Genomic DNA, 24,367 nt, shown 5'->3' on the forward strand with positions numbered 1-24,367 from the left:
AAATCTCAACACTAAAATGAGCTACAGGTTAAGAGTCACATTTAATTTTATTTCTCATAATTTGTTCTCAACCAAAGTGCCCTTGAAGGCACAGCTTGAAAACCCTCTATGCACTTGACTCCCTCTATTCTGTCCTTTCCTCATCTTCAGCTGCTCTCACCATCTTAACGTGTGGAACTATGTGTCATTCCATTGCCCAGCTGACCCACAAGAGGACAGGGAAAGGGGTCACTTAAGAATAAGGCCTTGTTCACCTCCTCTGTTTTGGTTTGCTCCCTCTACCACTTTCTCTTCCCCCCCCCCCCCCCCCCCCCCCCCCCCCCCCCCCCCCCCCCCCTCTCTCTCTCTCTCTCTCTCTCTCTCTCTCTTTCTCTCTCTCTCACTAGTTTGGCCCCAGCTGTCCATCAGCCCCCCGCAGTTCTCCCAGCTGTCTCGGCTCTCCGAACGAACAGCCTCACAACAATGCAGGTCAGAGGTCGAGAGAAAGAACACACTGCACTTACAATAGACCAGTGGCGCCCACTAAAACAATCGCTCCCTTTTTCTCCTTCACTTCTCTCGCCTCGCCAGGGCTGGAAAAGACAAACCTTTGGAGCGGTGGACGAGGCGGGGTCCACTTCAGGCAAAACACCCTCTGAGGCACCCATTCTCATCTTAGTGCCACTTCCAACAATAAACACACGTTCACACACTGGTTCTCTGGCTTGTCACCCCATCATCCCTCTGTTTGTCCATTTGGAGAGGCATCACATTGTCCGGTATGAGCACAGAGCTAAAGTCAACGATCGTCCTGTACTCCAGTGATATAAAGGTTTGTGGATATATGCAGACAATGTCTGCAAACATTTCAGTACAGCTATGCGACATGCTGCCGGAACCATTAAAAATACTTTTTTCACGCTTTTTTTCTCCCGCATCATTAACCCCCTTTTTGTGTGCTTGTTTTGTTTTGTTGATTTCCCCAACCATTTTGGCAATGAAAAGGCTGGGAAAATGCAAGTGAGACTGAAAGGGGATCCCATGACACAGTCACCTGTTCCACAGCTATGTGTTCCCATGGCTCCACATGCTCCACTGACTCCCATGCCCATCATAACACTAATATTAATCACTGAAATGGCTATTATACATACGATTCAACATCATCTTACAAATTCAGTGATTGCCATTTTTATAACATTTGTATATGTGTATGTATATGTGTGTACATGGAAGGTTGGATGGATGGATGGATGGATAGATAGACTTTTTTCTCTTTTTTTCTAAGTCTATGAATACATTTGGTCACACATTAGAGAAAATTCTGCATGACTATGAAATGAAGATTAAGCACAACAGTGCAACATTATAATTAAATAATTGATTGTAATAACAAAAATCAAATAAATGTTGCATTATTATTTTGAAATGCAATGTATTTTTTAAATATCTGGTTTTATTGTTAGAATTATTAATCTATCTGGTTAAGTGTTCATTATGTTTTTAGTATACATTATAGAATCTCTAAATGAAGAAGATCATGATAACAATGATAAAGAGCACAAGGAAGAAACAAATTGCGTCATATTATATAAGAATATTTATTTTATTAAGTGCGGAACAGGTAAATATTTACAAACGCTTGAGCAAAATTACAAATATTGTGGAGAATGACAAAAATACATTAAACTGAATGAATTCCAATAAATAAATTAGATACTTTATGAGTATTGGTAGCAGTGACTGGCAGTGTACCAATGAACCAATAAAAACAGTGCTGACAAATTGTTTCAAAACATACAATTGTCATCAAAATAAATATTAAATACAGTCATAAATAAATGCATTAGTTATGGTAAATGCAATGTACTAAATTGGTCCTTTTCCTTCATTCTTTCTTTTTATTTATTTATGTTTTGTGTGTTTTGTTTAGTGGAAAATAAGCATCTGGTTGAACAATGCTGAAAAAAAAACTGAGGCTTTTACTCTCTGTATGCATCTAAAAATCTTGTTTATGCGTCAATTTTGATGCACTTTTATGGCATATGTGCACCAAAGTCGTCATCTTATTTGAGGTGAAGAACATCAAGTGTATACAGAATACAAATCCCAGAACAATTAAAAATAACATTTAAAGAAGTAACAAACTCATTACAGAAACAAGAATAAATTAACAAAAAAAAAAAAATATGCATCTCTTTCTCAGTACTTCAGTTGCCACAGGTAGGTTACGTTTCAGATACTCTCTCTCAGTGACCACTATGGTCTCTTAAGGGATCAGACAGGGTACATGCAAAGTGTCTCCTTAAATGTGCTGCCCCACTGGAGGCAAACTGAGGAGCAGGAGGCAGAATTGCTGAGTGTCTCTGGTGGTCATTTCTGTTCATTCACTGTAAATGCTGCTCATCTGTGATGTCACAATATGTGAAGGGGTAAATTGCTCAAAAGCCATGTCTAAAGGAAGCTCAAAACGGGAGCCTGGGAACAGCGGGTGACCCTGAGGAGCTGGAAGACCCGCCAAGGAGGAAGGTGGGTAAGGGTGTGAGGAGATGTAATGAGCGGCGTGGGTCGGGTGAGGTGTAAAGTTCCTCTCAGCCTCATGCGGCGACGGCTCCTGCTTGAGGGCGAAGTTGCTGCTGATGCTGAGTGGTGGAGTAAGAGGGCCGTCATAAGGTGGCGTGCTGCTGCTACATTCGTTTGGTGAGGAGTTCTCGTAGTTAGCCCCCTTGAAGCCCTTTAGATGAAGCAAGTGTGAGGCCTCCAATGAGCCATAGGGTGGACTGGGAAGTCCCGGTGAAGGATAGCTAATGGGGTGACCCTGTGGACCACCTACTCCTGGAATCCCACACTTTTCATCCAGCTTGTTGATCAGCATGGACGAGGGTCCAAGTTGGAGGCAGCCTGCCACAAGGTTGCTGGTAGGTTGCGAAAGCCCCTTGCATAGCATCTCCACAAAACCAAGGCTCTCGGTTGACTGGCCACTCTCCAGAACCTCCGACAGAGCCCAAATGTAGTTGCGGGCCAGCCGCAGGGTCTCGATTTTGGAGAGCTTCTGGGTCTTGGAGTAACAAGGCATGACGCTCCGCAAGTTGTCCAATGCGTCGTTCAGCCCATGCATGCGTGAGCGTTCCCTGGCGTTGGCCTTGACGCGTCGGGCACGGAAACGTTCTTGTCTGGCTTTGGTCATTTTCTTCTTTTTAGGACCTCTTCGCTTGGGTGCCTTTTCTCCATCGAGACCCACTTCTTCCTCTTCCTCCTCCTCCTCCTCCTCCATATCCTCACTGCCAAGCTCTACAGGTCTCCTGTGTGACACATAGTGACCTATCTCAGGTGTCCGGTCACCATCCTGTGAGCTGAGGTCTTCCTCCATCCATCCGAGAGAACTGACAAGCTCAGTCACATCCCCTGGTTTTCCATAAGGTTTGGTCATCATTGTGATCTAAGGGCACAGGAGACAGATTTGTGAGTACATTCAAATCAAAATAAAACCGTATTTACACCTCTATGTGTTTAGATGTTCAGAGTAGGACTCCTCACATGAGTTAAAACCCTCATAATGGAGAGTCTTGACAGAAAGCACGATTATTGTGATGATTATTATATAGCTTAAAGCTCTATAATTCCATTTCTTCTCTCAGTTTTAATGCTCCATCTAATGGCAAAGACTTTTTGTATAAACCCTTTGATTTCCGCAGTCATTTTGGAGACGCTGTCCAATCTGGGACACGACTGGATTTAGTCCACAGATAAAGCGCTCGGATTTAATTTGTGGGGAGTCTGTAAACCGGAATCAACAAACACAGGACCAAGCCACGCTAATACTACTAGAACAGTTTTGAATTTGATTTGATTGATAGACATCAGCTTTGTCTCCAAATACAAGTTTTTGTCACAGAGATTTAATGGCCTCGTGATATTCTTCCGTCGATGAATAGCCATGTTTTCCTTCAAAACTCTAGAAACGCGAGATGTTTAGATTGTATTTAAAATTACATTCTGTTTTGCCATTTATAAACATTCCTGGTATTTATGCACTGGAGCGTCATTCCTTTATAGAACGCAAACGTTTGTAATAATGAATGGACCGGGCAGCACACATTTCGACTGGATTAGATAATCTGCATTCTAAAAATAAATAAATAGGCCTAAATACATTTTCATTTTAATTGTTTCATGAAAATGAAATAAAAAATTGTTCCAAATTGAAAGAGGTTCGTTAATTGCACTTTGTCTACAGGGTTGCATTTAATTACTTATGAATTTGCGATCTGATCAAATATGACATGCATAATTGTGACAAAATGCATGGAAACAAACTGGACATACAGTATAGTGGTGAAAACATTTTACAGGCTATTATGGATTACCCTGCGTTTTAGAGCCAATGCTATTCTATTTTAACTATCTTTTATATAGGCCCTACATTTCATCTTAATTCGAATATGCGTTAATATTTATTATTTTTAACAATGAGAATACAATTAGGCTAATAAAGGCTAATAAACAACTTTGTATTATTACGCAGAATTGTTAAAATAAGAATCTTGGAATAAAGCTTGAAATAAACATCTGAGGATACATGGGCTTCCTACAGCTTTAAGAAAAGTAACTTTGATTTTTCGCACACCACAAGAGCTGAAAAGTAATATACACATATTTATACAAATAGCCTAATAAAAAAGTATTAAAAATAACCGTACCTGTTAATGCGGCACTTGGCCACACTTCGATAAAACTTGAAAAAGGTGGTCAGAAAGCCTGAACACACTGTCAAAATGTTTAAAAGAAATGCTGTAAAAAATAGAAAAACAAAGTTCCAGACTCCCCGCTGATGGTTTGTGTATGTCAAGTGCGTCTGAGCCAGTGCAGGTCCGTTAGCTCTCCATTGGTGCGTCAGAGCACGTCGTATGCCTCACTGAAGCGCACTGACTCCCGGCTTTGACTTTCTAGCGATGCTCACAAGCTCCGCCCACAAGCCCCCAACCCCTCCAGCTGATCCGAACGCGCGTGGCGCGCTCGTGGCCAAAAGTTTGACTACTTAAGTGTGTGCATTTATCCCCCGGGCTTTGTGTCCGAGGGTGTTCGCATTTGTGCGGAGGGAAGGATGCAACTTCCCTTGTACATTAACCTTAAAATCTTGCAACGTGAGAGGCATTGCAATCTATTTGTCATTGATCAGAGAGAGGAAGATTGCAAATACCTATTTGGGTCAATGACGTGTCGCTTATACATAGGCTATGTATTTTAATCCATTACGTTATTCAAAATGGATTTAAAATGTAATTCATTGTACAATGTAGAACATGTTTTTTATTTATTTATTTGTATGCTATTATTTTTTATATTAAATGGCTTTAAATGCTTTAAATTATAAAGGCTTTAAATATGTTGAGACAAAATTTTGAACTTATTGGCATAATATTTTAGTAGACTATTATTAGTAGAGTATTAAAAAGTTTTTTTTTTGTTTTTTTTTGTGGTGTTGTGTTATAAATACATGAAGTAAGTAGGTCTTTTAAACAATTTTAGATCCTCATGACTGTCACCTTCATTAATAATAAAAAACACATGAACTACTTTTTTTTATTGTTGAACTGATGGTCAGTAGCACATTAATTTCGTTTACTGGATTATGTAATGCACCAGTTGATTTGTAGTGTATTCCAAATTGAAAATAGCCTATCATTGAGACGCTATACAAATAACTCTCTGCTTTTCTTTCGTGACCTAACGTAATTTTCTGCCCCAATAAAGCCCGCTCAGTGCTGGATTAATACCCCTGAGCCCTATTTGGTTTATGGCGAGGTCAAACGTTGGTCTTAACTCTAATTACAGTAGTCTAGTGTACAAAGACGCGCGCGCGTCCCAGTAAATGATTGTGACAGCTTGGTGCAGTGTGAGCAGGTGTGTGTGTTGTTCACCCGTTTCATTCATTCGCTCCGTCCGCTCATTAGCGCCCTTCGGCCCACCAAAACATAACGCTCAATAACTGCTGGATTAATCAAGCCAAAACGGTTTTGTTTCGCTAAGATAACTCACTCAGCCATGCATGCTGCGCCCGAGGGTGGTTTGCCCTACGAAATACTATTTTCTGAAAAGATTTATTATACTAGCCTACTTCATATGCAACAGATAGCCTACTTACCTTACGCTCTGCATCCTTTAATTCACGAACTAATTATGTAAAGAACACATGATAATATCACAAAAAAAATTATTTCAGAACTTTCTCAAGGTGGGTGCCGTTTCAGTGTTTCGCGAATGAAAACGATGCTGTGAAGAATGACAGTTTGCAAGTTTCATTGATTGCTACATTTTAAACTTTTCGTGGATCCAGGAACAAAATTTAAAATAGGCTACTTTTTGTAAAAATTTAAATGGTGAAAATTTTAATATTGCATCCACCATGAATAATGTCCATTTATTCACATCAATTCAAATGGCTGCCTCACGCATATGTTTTTGTCTATAAACATATTTATACTAATATAATATTAAAATAATAAGGAATTGCAAAAGTAGTTATTGTTTTCAAACAGGTTTCCCTTTATTTGTAGCCAATTTTGAATGTGTATGTATATATATATATATATATATATATATGAAGAGTTCAGATGCATAGCCTATAAGCGCCATCTGAAATTTTCTTCTAAAAAGAGCAATAACCTATTCATTGCCGTTAAAGTGAAATTATTGATAGGAGTCTGATAAAAATGCTAATTTCAGAAGAAAATTTCAGATGTCACTTTGAGACTTTTGCATCTGAATTTATATATACAAACAAGAAAATAACATTCTGTGCATTATTTAGCATTTATGAAGGTTTCCCTGGTAAAGTTTGACTTTATTGGGGCAAAATGGGGCTACTTATTATGTGTTCATACCGCAGTAGGGGCTCTATTGTAGTAGTGTGCTATTGACTGTGTGGCTTCAGGTCACACGTGTCCTCACACTGAACCCATTGTATGCACCAAGTGTGCACATCTGTGGCCTAGAGAGTATGCTCACACTCTCTCTGCAAAAACTTTTGGTAACACAAAGTTAACTTCTAAAGTTCATTCTAAATCTAATGCTAATGGATCAAATAATTACTACTTTTAAATACTTTGAAATGATAAAATGATAAAACACATATTACTAAGATTTTTTTGACAAGTCAATCAAACCTGATGCTTAATTTATCTATTATTTTGTGTTTTTAATTGCTAGCCACTATTTACATTATAATTGGTATAGAAGTTCACTTAGATAGTTGAAGGTTTAAGTCAAGCCGGACACTGATTGATAAATGAACAGATGGGCTTAAGTGATGCGTCTGCTGCACCAGCGCTCACGCGCCAGTCGCCTGCCTACCATAATCTCTCGTGCGACAACACAATCAACACAATAGGACAATATCCATACCGCTAGTTCACTCGGGTGATGCTTCTTTCCTTTCACACAAAGGGAGGAAGGCTTCCACTTGCCGGCATAGATGTGATGTTAAGATTGAAAATCTATGCACTGATGAAGATAGAAAGCCCTTGCTATGGTAACACTCAACAATCAATGTCCAGTTAATCATGATTAACTTGAAAGAAAACAGTCATAAACGTCATTAAGTATTCTCTTTTTAACACTCATTTTCAAGTCGCTGAGAATCTTTTACTGAGAAATTGGCCTTCAGATTTTCGGTTTGTGTGGAGGTCATGATAAGGGTAACTTCTACATGCATTTACATGCGTAAAGGGTTACTCCACCCCAAAATGAAAATTTGTCATTAATTACTCACCCTTATGTCGTTCCAAACCCGTAAGACCTCCATTCATCTTTGGAACACAATTAGGATATTTCTGATGCATTTTGACAGCTCTCTGACCGCACCACACAGATATGTTTTCTAAGTTTATTTACGCTTTGATTTGAACGAAAACAGCGTATCTGTGTGGTGCGGCTGATACAACAGTATAGGAGGAGGTGAATTGTTGAATAAAGTCATTATTTTTGTTTTCTTTGTACACAAAAAGTATTCTCGTAGCTTTGTAAAATTACGGTTGAACCCCTGATGTCACATGGTTTATTTTACCGATCTCCTTGCTACGTTTCTGAACGTTGATCGTGTTACTTACATTGCTGTCTATGGGAGAGTGAGAGAGCTCTCAGAATGCATCAAAAATAACTTAATTTTTGATCTGAAGATGAACAGAGGTCTTACGGGTTTGGAACTACACGAGGGTGAGTAATTACTGACAAAATTTTCATTTTGGGGTGGAGTAACCCTTTAAGTGTGTTCAGAGTGGTGCTGTCCCATATGAACCAGGGATCACATGTGTGTCAACAGTATGCACACCTAGTAACTGTGTCATGCTTCCCCAAAGATCCCAGGGTAACCCTGCTTCACCACAACTTTACCTCCCAGGAGTGTTTCACAATGCTGTGTCACACCTGCAACCTGTATTGGGAATTACCGTGTTGATCCCAAACTCTCCTCCCTTGTGCCCTACTGAAGGACGGACAGCTAACTTAGGGACCAAGGCCTGCTGCATTTTCTAGTCCAGCTCAACCAGAAGTGAACACTACAATCACAAGAGACCATTTACTCACCATCTGACCTTAATGCTTATAGTTTCATGAGGGCTTTCTCAAGTGTTCATGCAGTGGGTCTTCATGGAAAATCTGTGAATGTAGAGCCACGAGATCAGTGGTACTCAACAGACAACCTCCTGTTGAGACAGTTTAGAGTTCAAATTATATCTAGAGGAACAGCACACAGAACTCCCATGACCCGTTTCATTGTTTGGAGTGACAGCTCCACTCCCCCAATCCCATCTGCAGTCCCGAGGAATTGTGTTTCTGCAATTATACAGAAAGTACTGATTGGACTTGAATATATTTTTTAGTGAATGAGAAATTAAAATAATACATTTAGGAGCCAAGTGATAATATTTGTTCACAAATTACAGAATTTCTCAGTAAAGATTGTTGTTCATAAGAAGTTCAGTTCATTGTATAGTTTCAGACTCTTGGTGTTTAACAACAATTGCAGCTTTTTTTTAGAATACACCACCATACAAAATATTTTTTTTTAAGAAATTAATATTTTTATTAAGTCACGGTAAACACAGTAAACACATTTAGAATGATACAAACATTTCTATTTCAAAGAAATGCTGTTCTTTTGAACTTTCTATTCAGAGAAAAAATCCTAAAAATGAATCCACAACAGTAATTCAACATTGATAGTAAGAAGAAACCTTTTGATCAGCATAATCAGCATAATTAGAATGATTTCTGAAGGATAATTTGAAAGTGAAGACTGAAGTAATAGCTATTGAAAATCCAGCTTTTGCCATCACAGGAATAAATAACCTTTTAAAATATATTAAAATAGAAAAATGTTATCTTACCAGTTATTTTTATTTCATTCTATTACTGTTTATTTATTTTTATCAAAGAAACTCTAAATTGGTGAGCATGAATTGGTGAGCATTGGTGACTTCTATAATAGGGTATTTATCTAGTTTTTGCTAATTAGTTCCAATTTGATGCCATCATTGTAGTGATCATAATTTGTGCCATAGAAATATCACACTGTTTTGAAATAATATTTTTGCTTGTTTAAAAAAAAAAAAATCAATAAAAAAATTATAATCTCATCAAAACAAACAAACAAAAAAACTTTTCTTATATATAGCAACTCCCTGTCAGTCACCTTAGGGTAAATGGATATATGCAAAACAATAACCAATAATAATAAAAAAAAGGTATATTTATAATATTAGATCTTTTTAGAATATGTTTTTATTAAATAATTAAGGCAAAAATCTTGTGGATGTGTATTTTTATTTATACATTAAGTAAATACACTGATGTAAAGCTTGCAGATTACAATATTACAGTAACAACTGCTGATTTGTTTTACATAAGTCATAATAGAACATAGTTAGAGTAATTAGTAATTAGTAATTAATCTCTTTAACTGACTTAATAATAAAAATAAAAAAAAAACCTGTTACAACTTGCGTACGCTGCAGTGTTTGTTGTTGAGTGCAGTACCCACTGCACACAAAATTATACTATATAAGGTTTTTTGAAAGGATTTCTGTTGAACATTTTTTGTAACATTAGCAATTGTATTAATCTGGAGCTGTGCTATGAAGTTTTTGCTGAATGCATTACTTAAAAAAAAAAACATCAAATCTTTAACAGAAACCTAACAAGCCAAAACAGACTAATCAAGCGCATCCACCCCCTGTCAACACATCAGTGACAGTTAGTAGGATGCATCTCCTTAAGAACACCAGCGATGACTTAGCACTTGTTTACTCTAGCTGGCTTGTTGTGATGCTGTTGTAGTTCCCTTGGTTGAGAGTCCTTCTCTGTGCCAAAAAAACCCACACACCCCACAACTATTGCCACAAGTGAGTTATCCTTTTCTGCAGTCCCAAGGGACCTGTTTGGAGTGGGAAGGGGGATTCGTCCGCCTCTCTGACAGATGGGTCCTTGTTTCTGTCTTTCTCTCCCTCACTCCCTCTCTCCTGAGCTCAGACACAGACACACTCGCTTAGACTGAGATTGAACGAATACAATAGGAATTAAAGCCATGCACACATGCTCCCTCCATGTCTCCTGAAAGCTGAGCCCCTTGTAATAATTATAAAAGCAGGGGTGTGTTTGGGTGATGGGGGCTGGGCTGTTTGGGAAAACTTTGATAAAAACTTGGACTTAATGACTTTTTCTAGCTAAGATTGTTAAAGTTGTAAATAAATTATTCAACCAAACAAACATTTGAAATATGAAAATAAATGTTCAATGTCACTGAAGAACCAGTTTGTGCCATAGAAGCACTTTTTTAGAGAACAGTTATTAAAAGAACATTCTTTGTCTTTTGATACTACACCATCATCTTCACCCAAAAATGAAAATTAGCCTGTGTTTTACTCACCCTCCAGGCATAGGTGTACATGACTTTCTTCTTTCAGACCACTCCAATCGGAGTTATGTTACAAAATGTCCTGTCTCTCCTAAGCTCTATCATTGCAGTGGGTGGGTGTTTCTGTTTAACAGTCCAAAACACGTTAAATAAAGCGCATGCATCCATAATAAAACATGCCAACACGGCTCAGGAGCATGAATAAAGGCCTCCTGTAGCGAAGCCATGCGTTTTTGCAAGAATATCCATATTTCAAACGTAATAAACACTTTTCTCCCACTTCTGCTGACTGTCATATGCGGAACCGTTCCGTTGGATGACGTCTAATTTTCATTTTTGGGTGAACTATCCCTTTAAAGCTGCTTTTTAGCTGAACTCATGAATTTTACAACACTGACACTGTGATTTAACTGAATTAAATCAACATTGAACTGACTTGAGCTAAATAATGACACTATTCTTCTGTGGAGCTGTGTTTTTAGCATAATTGGTGAATTTTGCCAAATCGACCCTGTTATTGAACTGAACTGAATCAACTTTGAACTGACTGGAGTTGAACAACAACACTATTGTCTTCTGTAGAGCTGCTTTTCACTGAACTGAACTCATTTCATAATTGAAAGGTTTAATGGATGTTCTTCATCTTGTTTCCAACATGAAACATTCTGAAAACAGAATTCTATTCCCTTAAGAGAATAATAGAGAGTAAGAGTGCGTCTGTGTTTTAAAAGATATGTGTTGTAAAGGTAATCCCAGAGCTCCGGCCTTATCTGCTGCTTACTGGAGCTGAATACAGGAGTTCTCTGAGATGGATCCTGAGGGACAGGAGAACAGCCTAACTCGTGCTCTCGGACACTGGGGAGAAGTGGCGCCGAGTTTTAAAGCTATGGACTTTTAACCTCAGTAATACTCCCTTCATCAGCGCATTATTACTAAAACCATTTCTTTTCTCCATTAAACACGTTGAAATCATGGCCAATGAGGAGCGAGAGGGGGGAATCGGGGAATAAAAGCCAGTCTGCCAGATTGTGTAAATCAATCCCATATTATATCAAGTGCCCACTGCATAATTGGAAGCGTAAAATTGCCCATTGGCACAATATGCCACCTGCAACCCCTCTCTAGGCTGCTCTGCTATTGATATGATGGCTGGAGAGTGTCCACGCAACACCTATTGCAATTTTTCTAGCGATTGCTTGGAAGTCGCACAAATTCCATTCTGTTGGGGAATTTTGAGGGTCATACTGGCTATTAGAGCCAACGGAGGATAATTGAACCATTCGAATGAGCCGAATACAATCACTTATAGTTCCAATTAAGGTGGTCAGAGAATTCCTCTTAAACCACATTTTATAAAATGAAGTGCTCATCCAATCGCAGTCCATCCTTTTCCTGAACCCCAACCCTGTTGGGGTGAGCTGTGAGAGACGAGGGAAAGGGGAGGGGGGTTCCATCTGCTTTGCTGGCTGTCCTTTGGGACGTGGGCATACCCCAAGGGGCTGTAGCTGGGAAGGATAGAGCGAGGGGAGGATGGGAGGGAGTGAGAGAAGTTGAATAGATTGCACCCATGCACTAATCAAAGGCCATATTCAGTATGCCCAAACACAATAGCCAGATTTTGCCCATTCCTTCTTCTAGCTTCTCCAACAAACACAATCATTAGATTCATAAGTGTCATAAAACCAACTGCAACTGGCGTTTCGGAACTAATGACATGAGTGCGCAGATTTGCAGGGTTTCATTTCAACAAATTAAAAGATTTCTGAGTGTTTGACAGGGGGCCACAGATTGTGTGTGATCAGGTGCATGTAGCCCACAAGTGGAATAGTCTGATTCCCAAAGTGGTTTACCGCAATTTGACAAACACAAGGATTTATAAGTGGTCTGATTTAATTTTTATAAAATGAAATACCTTTCTCTAAAATATTAACACAAATAAAATAAAAATAATTCTGAATATCCCCAAATGCAGCGATTTTCCCACAGCTTCAAGAGAAAATGCAATATGCATTGGTGCAATGCCAATGAGCCGATATTTAAATCAGCTCAATGTATTGCTTTTTTAAGTATTTTTCCACTTATACAGACATTTTGATGCAGAAAAACTGATGCCAGCTGGAAAACACTATGGCTTCTGATTAAATGAGACGAGAAGTGATTGTTTGTTTGCTGCACGAAAGACAGAGAGACAAAATAAAAGGAATCAAGTTGCATCAGGTTTCATGGTTTCTCGTCAGCTCGGACTTGTTGAAAGATGCCTGGATCTGAAAGCTGCGGGTCCATGTGGGTACCCCTGCGTTAAGCATCCCATTGATTGAACTGCTCCTCCAGGGCAAAAGCAACTTCAGTGCTTTAGTTAACACCCCTCCAGCCAACTGCAGGGCTTTCCGATTGGCTGTCTGCCTCTAAGCTGCCTATATTCCAGGCTTATTGTTTCGCAAGCCCTACACAGTCAATATTAAGCTTGGCTAATGTGATATAGAGGCAGCTGGAGGAGCCACAGATATTACCATGACACTACAGAGTAAGGGGTGTAATGCCATTAAAAATAAATCAGGTGGTTTGATGATTTGGCATGGTCCGGGGATTCTGTGAGACATTAGGTGGGGCAGTTGCTATAATTCTATTACACATTCTGGGGGAACCTCTGAGGAACAATTGATTCCCTTTGCCTAGTTCAGCATAATTCAATTTCTTTTCATCAAAGGCCTGAAAAGAAGAAGGCAAAACAGAAAGTTTACTTTTCCAATTGGAAAAATCAGCCACCAGAATGATCAATTCTGCACTTGTGTAAAAAAAAAAAAAAAAAAAAAAAAAAGCAGATGTTCTGGAGACCTTTCACCTAAAGTTGGTAAAATGACTTTGATGTCATACTACAGAAACTTTTGTGTAAGTCAAACATAGAATAAACACTACAAAAATAACTAAGCAAAAGATTTAGGACATTTTGGCATACTGGATTGGTTGTTGCTCAGATTACAGTACAAACAGAGATTAAGAGAAACGTGAGGCCCAAAAATGAATCTCTTTAGTCGGTTGTAAGACTTGATGTTCACTCGGCAGAGTCGCTTTTGTTGAGGCCTTCTTCGCTGAGAAAACACGTGAGGTCACCACTTCTTACAAAAATACTTTACAGACATTTTGCTGCGAATTAAACAGGTCTGGCGAGCATTTGTAATATCCAAAATGTGCATTAATTAATTAATTCAGTGTGCCGTTGGTCGCGCGGTGGGGGTCCTGTGTCACCATTGTTGTGATGCTAGAGACACATAAACGGTGATTTCAAGGCCCATTGAGCGCGCGATGGATTGTACGTAAAATCTATTAAAGGGCGGGTAACATTGATTATTCGTAAAAACGTAAAATCTATTAAAGGGCGTGTACTAAATCTATCTGAACGTATTTGACGTCTTAGAAGAGATGTGCTGTCAATAAAACAGATATTTTAAGTTTAATTTAAAAAGTTTGTTTACATGTTATAGGCTATGCTGTATTATTAGTGGGTTTTAAATATGACATTATGACAAATATGATTTAATGATACTGGAACAGGTTATTTAGTGCAAGTTTACTCACTTAATTAGAACATAAATTAGTAATCATAATATTCCATTTGAATAATTCAATACTGATAGAGGTTGAACCAAAATAATCTTATTTAGCCTATGAATTATTATTCATAATTGAGTTATTTTTATTTACTCACTTGTGGAATATGTAGGGGGAAGGGAAGTTTTATAATAGTAGTCTCATTTATTTCGTTTTGGTGATCTGGTTAAGGTTTTATTTTAGGCAACACTGACCTCTAGTGGTTATGGGCAAGCAATACTTTCTAATTGTGCTATCACGCCCTAAACATGTGCTGATTGGTTAATAGTAATACTATGCATAGACAACTAATTCCTGTTTAGTGATTTAATTGTGAACTCATGACCCAGACACCCAAAAATAGTAATTCATCCCAAAAGGTTTCAACACAATTCTCTGGAAAGTTTCTGTATTATGAATAGCTCTAAGAATTGGCTTCAAATGAATTTCTGGTAGACAAACTTGTTCATTAGAAGTGGACGTCATTATACTTTTGCCCAGCTACATTTAACCTTATAATGTACTTCATAAATACTCATTATAAAATACATACACAATACCTCTAAATATTAAGCATGGACTTTATTGATGAGTTTAGACTCATAGGCTAAATCATCCAGTTAATACCTGTAAAACCAAGACACCTAAATATTGTGGGGGGGGGGGATGATACAATTTATAATAATAATAATAACAATAACAGAATCATCACAAGGAAACATTGAGGAAGTTTGCAATTACCAAGAGACTGAGTGTGAGAGAAATATTTCACAGAGATAAAAGGAATAGAATAAAAATGTAAATACCTATAAATAACCATATACTGTAGCAGATCTAGCTCTTCCACAAACACACACACACACAGGTCTTGACGTGGTTCTTTTATACTGATACTGCTGTCTGTCAGTGACACAAACACCCTAACACCCACATATGAACACGATTCTGACCTACATATAAATACAAGCAGAGAGAGACAGCACTCCTACGCACACTCTCTTCCACTCTCACTGCACGCACATCCACTGCATGAATTCATCCTAGATTATTCCTGCAACCTGCTTGCTTCTCCTATTCATTCCTCTTCCTCTTTCTATTATCAGAGGACACACATGCAATTCATCTGACAGAGCTTTTTTTTTTTTTTTTTTTTTTTTTTTTGGCAAAGCAGTGGACAGGGAGGAAGGACACATTCCAAGGTCTAAAGATGGCACCAAAACGAGAACCGTCAATTAAAAAGTCTCCATCAGGGGGAACGTTACCAAGGCACGGACCACCATTTCCTTGCCCTTCCACAACACCTTCACCCCCAAAATCAGCTCCTGAGTTGAAACCGCGGATGCTGCGCCCCTCTGATTCCCCCTTTGACCCAAGCACATTAGAGGTAAGTGACTGTCCTGCGACAAAGCGTTTAGAATTGCTTAGTCTTCATTACTATGGCAACAACTCTTCTATGCATCAGTAAAATAGCAACGGGAAATGCAGCAGAAATAGAATGTTGATCAAAATAGACCAAAAACCTTCATATGAATAACTTGATGTGGACTTATCAAGAATAGAAATTCATATTTTCTGTATGGCAACATACTGACACACAGCAACACAAGTATCAGATCCGAATTTAAGCTAGTTATGAATAAAACATTAGCATAATCTGTTTTTGTGCAGCTTCTGATTACCTCAGCATTGCGCACGGAAAACTGTGTCAACCCAGACCTCAAATCTTAAGAGAATACTAGAGCTATATCAGGATTGAGAAATGGGGCACTGATGTAGCTGGTCCACACAAGCTGCATTACTGTCACCTTCAGTTTTACTTAAATGTACTAAATAATTTATATTCTTCTTTGTTATACACCTTATTCTTAAATCTAGGTTGAAACCAACAGAGCAACCCATTCATAATTGATCATATATTGACGATAAGCATAAAACAATGGGAATTTAACATGTATAGCCTACTATATATCCTGTTTAATTAATTGTCATTATACATTTTATTTGTTATTTCTACAATTTACAGAGCCTATATGAACATACAGCCTACACCTCCATGTGCTTAGGAATGCAGCATTGAAGAGCAGTTGAATTTTGACAAACAAATGCTTAATCGCATGGCTTTACAAATTTAAAAATCATCAGCACTGAATTCACGCGCTTTGCCAATTATGTGCAGTCAATCATTATATATATATATATATATCATTATGTGATAATCATATAGTGATCTGCGCTGGGAGTGTCTCTGTGCACTTATGTCACTCTTTGTGTGTAATGAGAATACTCCACTCGTCGTGAAGGGAAGTCCGAGTCATTCTTGCGAATCGGTTCTTTCGAACAGTTCGTTTTAAGGAATCGATTTTTAAAAAGTGATTCTTTACGTCATGACGTATCCCGCGGTTCCACATTCCATTTAATATTATAAATAGGCCTACTTAAATGTGCTGTATGTAAGATTTTGACTCTACTAAAGCATAAAAATATCATAATATGTTTGCAGATATTTAAGAAACATGTTAAGTTAACATACTTCTTTATCTGAAAAACAGTGCTACAGTCAGTTATTCTCCTTTGAAAATGTGCGTTCTGGGCCGGAATGTCCATCTTTGTTTTGGTTTGTGAAAGCCGCCCACTGCCAATTTACCCATTTGTATTTCGGAACACCGGGTTGCCAGGTGGCGGAAAAAAACAGCGTATTTAATTTAATTCATCGTCGTGTGCGCTCGTTCCTGTTTGTGTCGTCAATCTGGCAACCTACGTGTCCGTCAAGTCTGAGGAGGAGGGGCCAGGTGAAAAAAAACCCTCTCCAATATTTTGAATTTGCACTGCAATACCTAGTACAACCACTCGGTGTCAATTCTACATACACTTTAATTATTCATATAATTGTTTTCTAAATGCTGTAATTTCATGTATCCCAGTTCAGTTTGTTGCAGCCATTAATCAAACTAATGTCACTTAGGCTATACTACTGATTTGAAAATAGGCCTATCTTAAAATTCTGTAAGTTCGTTCACTCCTATTAGTAAACCGGTTCAGCTAATTCTCTGAAAAGATTCGACTCAGAGAAATGATTCGTTCGCGAATCAGATATATCGCTACCCTTCATAACTCAGCAGCGCCAGAGCGAGTCATCTCACACTCCCGCCGCAACACACAACCGGAAAACAAGCTACTGCAGATATGGTAGGCATATTGCTGAAATATTTCAGTAGATAAACTCAGTTATACTTTTTTTTAAGTACCGTTAAACGTTACTAAGTGTGTGGTGTGGTAACTATATACACGCTTAGTGCTAAGAATCTGTCGTTAGCCTGTTTCATGCTAGCTAACCGAGTTTTACGCCTTTTAGCACGCAAGAAAGTGACTAAACCTTTGTAAATTGTTCATGAAATTCTTTTACAGAAACCCAAGAGTAAGATAGCTAACTTACATTCATTCCAAGATTGTGTTTTGGCCTACCTGTCACCCGGTAGCACGGCTGTGAGTTAGCAGACAGTATTAACGTTAGCTGGTCAGTTTTAGCCAAGGATAGAAAACTTATCTAACTTTTTCGTGCGGCCTAAAATACTTACCCAGACGGATTTTATTTTATGTACCATAGATGTGTTGTTATTAGAATCCCCATCTGATTCCCAGCTTTGCTATTGTGCATCATTTCATATTCATTAAATGTCGCTCTGTCTCAAACAGTCTGACTTCAGCGAGGACCAGATTCTTGGTGAGTTTGTGTCTAGTCCATATGCATGTTACTCTTTCTATTACTATGTATATGTTACATTTCCCTGCATTTCTTGCTAGAAAGCCTGATTTCATCATCCCGTGCGTGTTATTCTGCTCATCTGTTCCTCTGCCCCTGCATTCCTCCTGCTTACTTTCCTTACCTTTGTATTGTTTTCCTTTGCCACTGTTGTATGTCACCTCCAGATTGAGTTTAACTTGGAGCAAATACACGGTGAGTGCATTGAAAACTTTTCTGTTCTGATGTGATTTAGTTTGCATGGGGTTAAGGACAACAAACTGCTGTTTGTGGGTCCGATAGCACCTCACCTGCCTCCCTCATTTGAAGTGCATTCAGTAATTAACGTAAATGAACTGCAAGAATCACAACTGGGTTTGTTTGAAAAGTAGAAATGCATTTTTGTAGCGTAGGCCTGTTAGCTAATCAGTTTCTTCTGTAGCATGGACAGTCATATCTGTAGAGGGTGTGTCTTGAGTCAGGAAGTGTTGTAACTGCTAACAAAAGAGTGCGAAGTCTTGCCGTGTTAAACAGCTAAATATCAGCTCTGAAACTAGAATATTGGAGTTATAATCTGTTACTACCAGTCACATTCTTTGGTAAATGGCCATTTAGGTTCATCTTTGCTCTTGTTTGTTTAAGCAAAGGAGGTTGATATAATGCCTCTCTCTCTCTCTCTCTCACTCTCTCACTCTCTCACTCTCTCATTTTCCTCTCATACCATATATGGTTAAAGGCTCAATTTAAGTCATGCAAGGGAACAGCCACATTCCATCGAGCAGGAAAAGCATTACAGAGATGGGAGTTTTTTTGGAAGGGCCTGTCCTAACGGATAACATTCAGTTCTTTCTGTGAACTCCAGCTTGGAGTCAAAAGGATCATTTATTTATAACCACATGTGGTTTAACAGTTTAAACACTCAATAATGGAAAATTAGGTTTAGGCTTTAGGGTTATGTTTTAAGATGATCTAAAAAAAAAAAAAAAAAAACTTTTGTGTGTATATAGATAGAGAGAGCGAGAGCTATATATGTGTGTACACACACACTACAATAGTGTAGTTTGGTGCCAGTAAGTTTGCCTGAAGTTCTGCTTAAATAGCTATTTGGTGTTTTTGAATATTTCACTAGCATTTTAACTTGATCAAAAGGTCTCTGAGTACTGAGGTGTATAATGACTTAAGGTGGATGGATAAGATTTCTGTGGTCATTTAGCTTGCCTCATCTAACCTGAATAGAGACCGCAGAAAATAGCCTAGAGTGGCATTAATATTGATGGCTGGTGCAGTATTTCTCTTTGTGCTGATCCACTGGGCTCTTTAAATTAAGCCAGACTCTTTAAAGGAATGGCCTGTCATTACATCTTTACAATGAAAGGCATAATCTATCTTGTCCTATTTTTCTTGTTGACTAAAATCAACCATCCTTATTTGTCATGATTGTTCATTTCAGTTTCTCTCTTTTTTTTTTTCATCATGTATGTATTTTGTCCTCCTCTTTTTTCCTGTGTTCTGTTTGTTTCCCAGGATTGTTTCAATACTTGTTGTAATGATCTGTGCAGAATTTAAAGAAGCCTTCCTCCTGTTTGACCGGACGGGAGATGGGAAGATCACCTACAGTCAGTGTGGGGATGTGATGCGCGCGCTGGGCCAAAATCCCGTCAATGCAGAGGTGCTCAAAGTCCTGGGCAACCCAAAGGCAGAAGGTAGGACAAGACACTATTGATAATGGCTGACCTGTATAATAATTGCCTTAATATCATATCTTGTCTCTATCTGTATTTACAGAATAAGATATTTCAGGGCTCAACAGTACACATTTTTAGCTGCTCAGCTGGTCAGATTTGTACTTGCCCAGCCAATATTTGTACTGACTTCACAACAAAAATATAAAGTTTATATTTAGCAGGATAAATTAATGTATTAAAGTGCTTAGACTTTAAAAAAAATATAAAGTTTATATTACCAAAGAAGCTTTATACCGTTTAAATTAAATTTCTTTGTTGGTTTGTTTTTAACACTGTTAAAACTATATTCTTACTATTTTATCAGCTGCACCAACAGGATTTGTAACAAAACTGTTCAAATGCATCATAACATAATAGGAATAGTTCACCCAAAAATGAAAATTTGCTATATTTACGGTACTCTTAGCCCATTGAAGATTCATTGGAAGAGATTAGGAAAATTTAGCAACACATCACTTGCTCACCAATGAATCCTCTGCAGTGAATGGGTGCCGTCAGAATTAGAGTCCAAAAAGCTGATTAAAACATCACAATTATCTGCATGACTCCAGTCCATCAGTTAAGGTTTTGTAAACCGAAATGCTGAACTATCAAAAAAGGTACTTTATTTAAATGCATAAAAACATATAGTGACAACAGCACTGTGCTGTTATCTCAACTGACTTAACTACGATAATTAGAGTAGTTCTCTCTTCCTGTATAATATGGACATATACTATCTTGTCTAATTAAAGACTTCTTTGTTCCTCAGAAATGAACCATAAATTGCTGGACTTCGAACAGTTCCTGCCCATGCTCCAGGCCATTGCTAAGAACAAAGACCAGGGCACGTTTGAGGACTTTGTGGAGGGGCTTAGAGTATTTGACAAGGAAGGCAACGGCACAGTCATGGGTGCTGAGCTCCGCCATGTTCTCACCACACTGGGTAAGCCGGCCCGGTCTCCTGAGGAGATATTTATAGCCCACTCCTCCACATCTAGGCCAACGATTGTAGAAACGGTTGAAGTGAACATTTCAAATATGGTGTACATGTATGTAGTGCTCTGTTTGCAAAACATTTTTGCATGGGTATATTTATTAATTTTATAGGAGAGAAGATGACCGAAGAAGAGGTAGAAACGCTTCTAGCTGGACACGAAGATGCTAACGGTTGCATCAATTATGAAGGTAAACAATTATTATGCAGATAGGTTTATCATGAAGGCACTTGCTGATTTATGAGCCTAGTTTTTGTCTAGAACATTGTTAATAACAGTACATTTTAATACAAAATTCAACTTTGTGCTGGGGATTGAATGGATGTATTATGTTTATGCACAACAATGTTGTAAGCATTTTTAAGTTCTTTTAGCGAGAATCGGATCTTGAAAGCATGCCGTAACTGTAACTGATCTTCCACAGCCTTCGTTCGTCACATCATGTCTGGCTGAGAGATGTCTCGGGTATAAGTCTACATCCTGCCCTCAACATTTATAACACGTGATGCAACAATCCATCCAGGCCTTTTCTTTAATGCTCTGAGACGCACATGATTGCATAGTCTACACCTATCAACGAAATATAGTCATTCAGAGGGCAGCTGTGCCTCATGTAGTGTCTAGAGCTAGAGAGCCTGGTTGGATGTAGTTTGAAGGTTTTGAAACATTGGTTGGACTCTTCCCTTTCTCTGCAGCAGCCTTTCCTCTGGCCCCTGGCTGCAGCATGCTCTCTGCATGTGGCCGTCCCTGTGACGGCTCTCAGAGGCAAAGGGCGACTGCACTGCTTCAGACTTGAGCGCATGTCAAGGGATGTAGCATAACAGGGTGTATCGCTTTTAAAAAGCAGTCTAAGATTTGTCTTCCGATATCGGCACACTCCCTCCCTGTGCTCACCAAGCAGTGCGGTTGCTTTCATTATTAACTAACCAATCAAATTGCAGTGGTTTGGCTGTTTTTGCTGATCTTTCTCTCCCTTTTCCTGATGGAGGCTGATCCATAGCTCAACTCTACGATCTCTCATTACTGTAGCTGTGCTATAAAACCGTTTCCACTCATGCCCTGTAGAGGAAAACCAGAAGGAGCTTCTTTAACATTTTCTTGAATCCTAGACCTGGTTAAGTCTTTGAGCTGTGGTTTAGTAGGAGCTAGCCATGATCTTGCTCTCACCCTGTTTCTCAACACTTATGAACGAGTACAAATGGGGAACGGCTTCCAACTACAGCAAATGTCGCAGGCTAAATGCAGTTTTTGAAGGGTAGTGTGAAGAGCATTTGTCTGTTATTGTAAAATAATTTCTTGTATATACATATTTTTAAATATGTTTCATTTATATTTGTATTATTTATAATCATCCTCATTTTAAAACAATTTTTTTATTTAGTTATAATGTATTTTTTGATGCTGTGTGCTGTAGTTGGGGTCGATCCCCTTTTTGACACAAACTGTAAATTAACATTGTTTTATTTTTTATTTTTCTACAGAACTCGTCCGCATGGTCATGAGCGGTTGAAGATAAAGACCACAACTCATTTGTTTGTCTTTTCTATGTAATATTTTCTTTATGTATTTTTTTCTTCCTATTCATTCCGTCACCTTCATTTGCTTAATGGCTCCAGTCCTTGGCTTGTGTTTGCACTCATTTGGGTATTATTATTATTAGAAGTGCCTTTATCTTCTTTAAGTTCCCATTTGACTCCCCAAGTGGTCCACCTCCTGTCCTGTGGTATTCAAATCATTTAGCGATATGAAAAAGATCTCTTGTGTGCTGCCTGGTCTGCAATAAAACCTCTCAATACAGCACATTAGCAGTGTGTATGCAATATCCAGTGTATCCTCAGGCATCTCTGCTGGACTGTGCTGTAGTAGAAATGTCGTGTCTGGCCAGACTTTTATTTTTGGCCTTTTCAGAATAAGTTACCTTTTTCAAATTGAGAAATTATGGATCGGAAATGCAATAACATTTTAATTAATTTGGAATGTCCTCTCTGTCCAATAAAGTACATTTTAAACAGAAACTATTTGTTTGTCTTTATTTCAGATTATTTAGTCTTGTTTAGAAAGTATAAAAAAAAAATGGTTGTAGTTGTAAATTTAAAGAACATGAGCTTTGAGTCCAGTTGAACTTGCCTCTCTCCTGTTTGCAGATAGATGGCAGTGTTTTTACACTTGTTGAAAGCTGAACTCCCCACTCCAGTTGCTTTAATTGATTGTGGTTAATTATAAAAACCAAGCTGTCTGAAGTGAAATTAGAGCAAATTGCTCAACTTCTTTTGCAGTTAGACTAATGCAATTCAAATGGTCCCTATTAGGTTTCAGGTCAGTGATTTAAATTAAAGGTAAATGTTGTTGGCACTAAGATGTTTAGTGTCTTTGGGACTAATGGTCTCAAGTGCTTAAAAGGGCAAAAATTGTAGCAGGTTTTACAAACCTGTTTTTCATGCTGCTTTGAGAATGTATAGCTTTTTTAATTTCAATGGAAATTTGAAATATAACAAAGAAATAATGAAATAATTTTACATTAATACAATAAACATCTATATGTGCATACCTATACATGCACATCTAATACCATTAATACATTATTATATAGAATGTATCTGTTTCCATAAAAATATTAAGCAGGACAACTGTTTTCAATATTGATAACAATAAAAATGTTTCTTGATCACCAAATTATCATATTAGAATGAATTGAGATATATTAATGCTGTCTTCTATTGACCCTATATTTATTTGTAAAATGATGTTTGTACAGGCTTTGCAACAGCCTGTCTGTGTTACTGCCATATATATCTCTGTATCTGATCACATATCTCTACTGAAAAAAAGTAATTTTTTTTTATAGGTAAGAGAACATCACATAAGATGTAATCTGAGGGTTTGTTTGGGTGTGCTGAAATACCCCATGATGCATTGTGTGCCGAGAGGAGCCCATCAACAGCTCACTGACCTTTTCTCTCTCTTCGCTCGGCAGCAGTCAGAACTATTCCCCCCTCATTAGGCGGCACCGAGCGAGAGCCAGAGAGCCAAGTATCATACACCGGCGGTGAATAGGTCCTCCACTAATTACTGAATTCATTTTGTGCGGATGTGTGTGGACGTGCATGCAGGTCTGTTTCTGCGCGCACTTGTGCGAATGTGTTGGAGGCAAGTGAAGTGTATTGATTATTTTAATCTGCCTATTTGTGAGTCTGTGATCCTCGTGGCTCTGCATTCGACAGGGGGATCACTAATGGGCCTCAGTGCAGGCCGCCTCAGACCTCTCCCCGTCCAATTAACTTTCAACTGGAATCTGGCAGGAGAGCTCGAGGAGGCTGGCCACGGACACGCTGAGATCCCCCACATATTCCCACAGGCTGCAGATTCACCAAAGCCTTAAGCCCAGAATGTCATTACCTCTCGCTTTTAATTAAACGATTCTCTCTTC

General features: G+C 38.4%; 2 protein-coding genes across 9 annotated transcripts; one reads left to right on the top strand and one right to left on the bottom strand.

Annotated features, from left to right (window-relative positions):
* Positions 1–1,561: 1,561 nt before the first annotated feature.
* Positions 1,562–18,894, bottom strand: neurod4 (neuronal differentiation 4). 3 transcript variants are annotated; one of them, XM_042751300.1, is made up of 3 exons: positions 18,364–18,894; positions 8,563–8,634; positions 1,562–3,418 (listed from the first exon to the last, which is right to left on the bottom strand). In XM_042751300.1, the coding sequence occupies exons 2-3, from the start codon at positions 8,563–8,565 to the stop codon at positions 2,363–2,365; spliced, it is 1,059 nt and encodes a 352-aa protein (XP_042607234.1). In that variant the 5' UTR covers positions 8,566–8,634; positions 18,364–18,894; the 3' UTR covers positions 1,562–2,362. The 3 variants fall into 3 exon arrangements, with proteins under 3 accessions (XP_042607234.1, XP_042607235.1, XP_018921741.1); XM_042751301.1 differs by lacking the exon at positions 8,563–8,634; XM_019066196.2 differs by lacking the exons at positions 8,563–8,634; positions 18,364–18,894 and adding an exon at positions 4,680–4,907.
* On the top strand, positions 15,484–22,955 carry zgc:153867 (uncharacterized protein LOC337226 homolog). 6 transcript variants are annotated; one of them, XM_042751305.1, is made up of 7 exons: positions 15,484–15,863; positions 18,407–18,434; positions 19,778–19,921; positions 20,715–20,888; positions 21,053–21,130; positions 21,365–21,405; positions 22,422–22,955. In XM_042751305.1, exons 1-6 carry the CDS (start codon positions 15,687–15,689, stop codon positions 21,391–21,393), a joined length of 630 nt encoding a protein of 209 aa, XP_042607239.1. In that variant the 5' UTR covers positions 15,484–15,686; the 3' UTR covers positions 21,394–21,405; positions 22,422–22,955. The 6 variants fall into 6 exon arrangements, with proteins under 6 accessions (XP_042607239.1, XP_042607238.1, XP_042607237.1 ...); XM_042751304.1 differs by lacking the exon at positions 18,407–18,434 and adding an exon at positions 18,173–18,200 and having other exon boundaries at positions 15,485–15,863; XM_042751306.1 differs by lacking the exons at positions 15,484–15,863; positions 21,365–21,405 and adding exons at positions 17,521–17,665; positions 18,173–18,200.
* Positions 22,956–24,367: the final 1,412 nt, after the last annotated feature.

The sequence above is a fragment of the Cyprinus carpio genome, chromosome B23 (genome assembly GCF_018340385.1).
Source record: "Cyprinus carpio isolate SPL01 chromosome B23, ASM1834038v1, whole genome shotgun sequence".
Classification (NCBI taxonomy): Eukaryota; Metazoa; Chordata; class Actinopteri; order Cypriniformes; family Cyprinidae; genus Cyprinus; species Cyprinus carpio.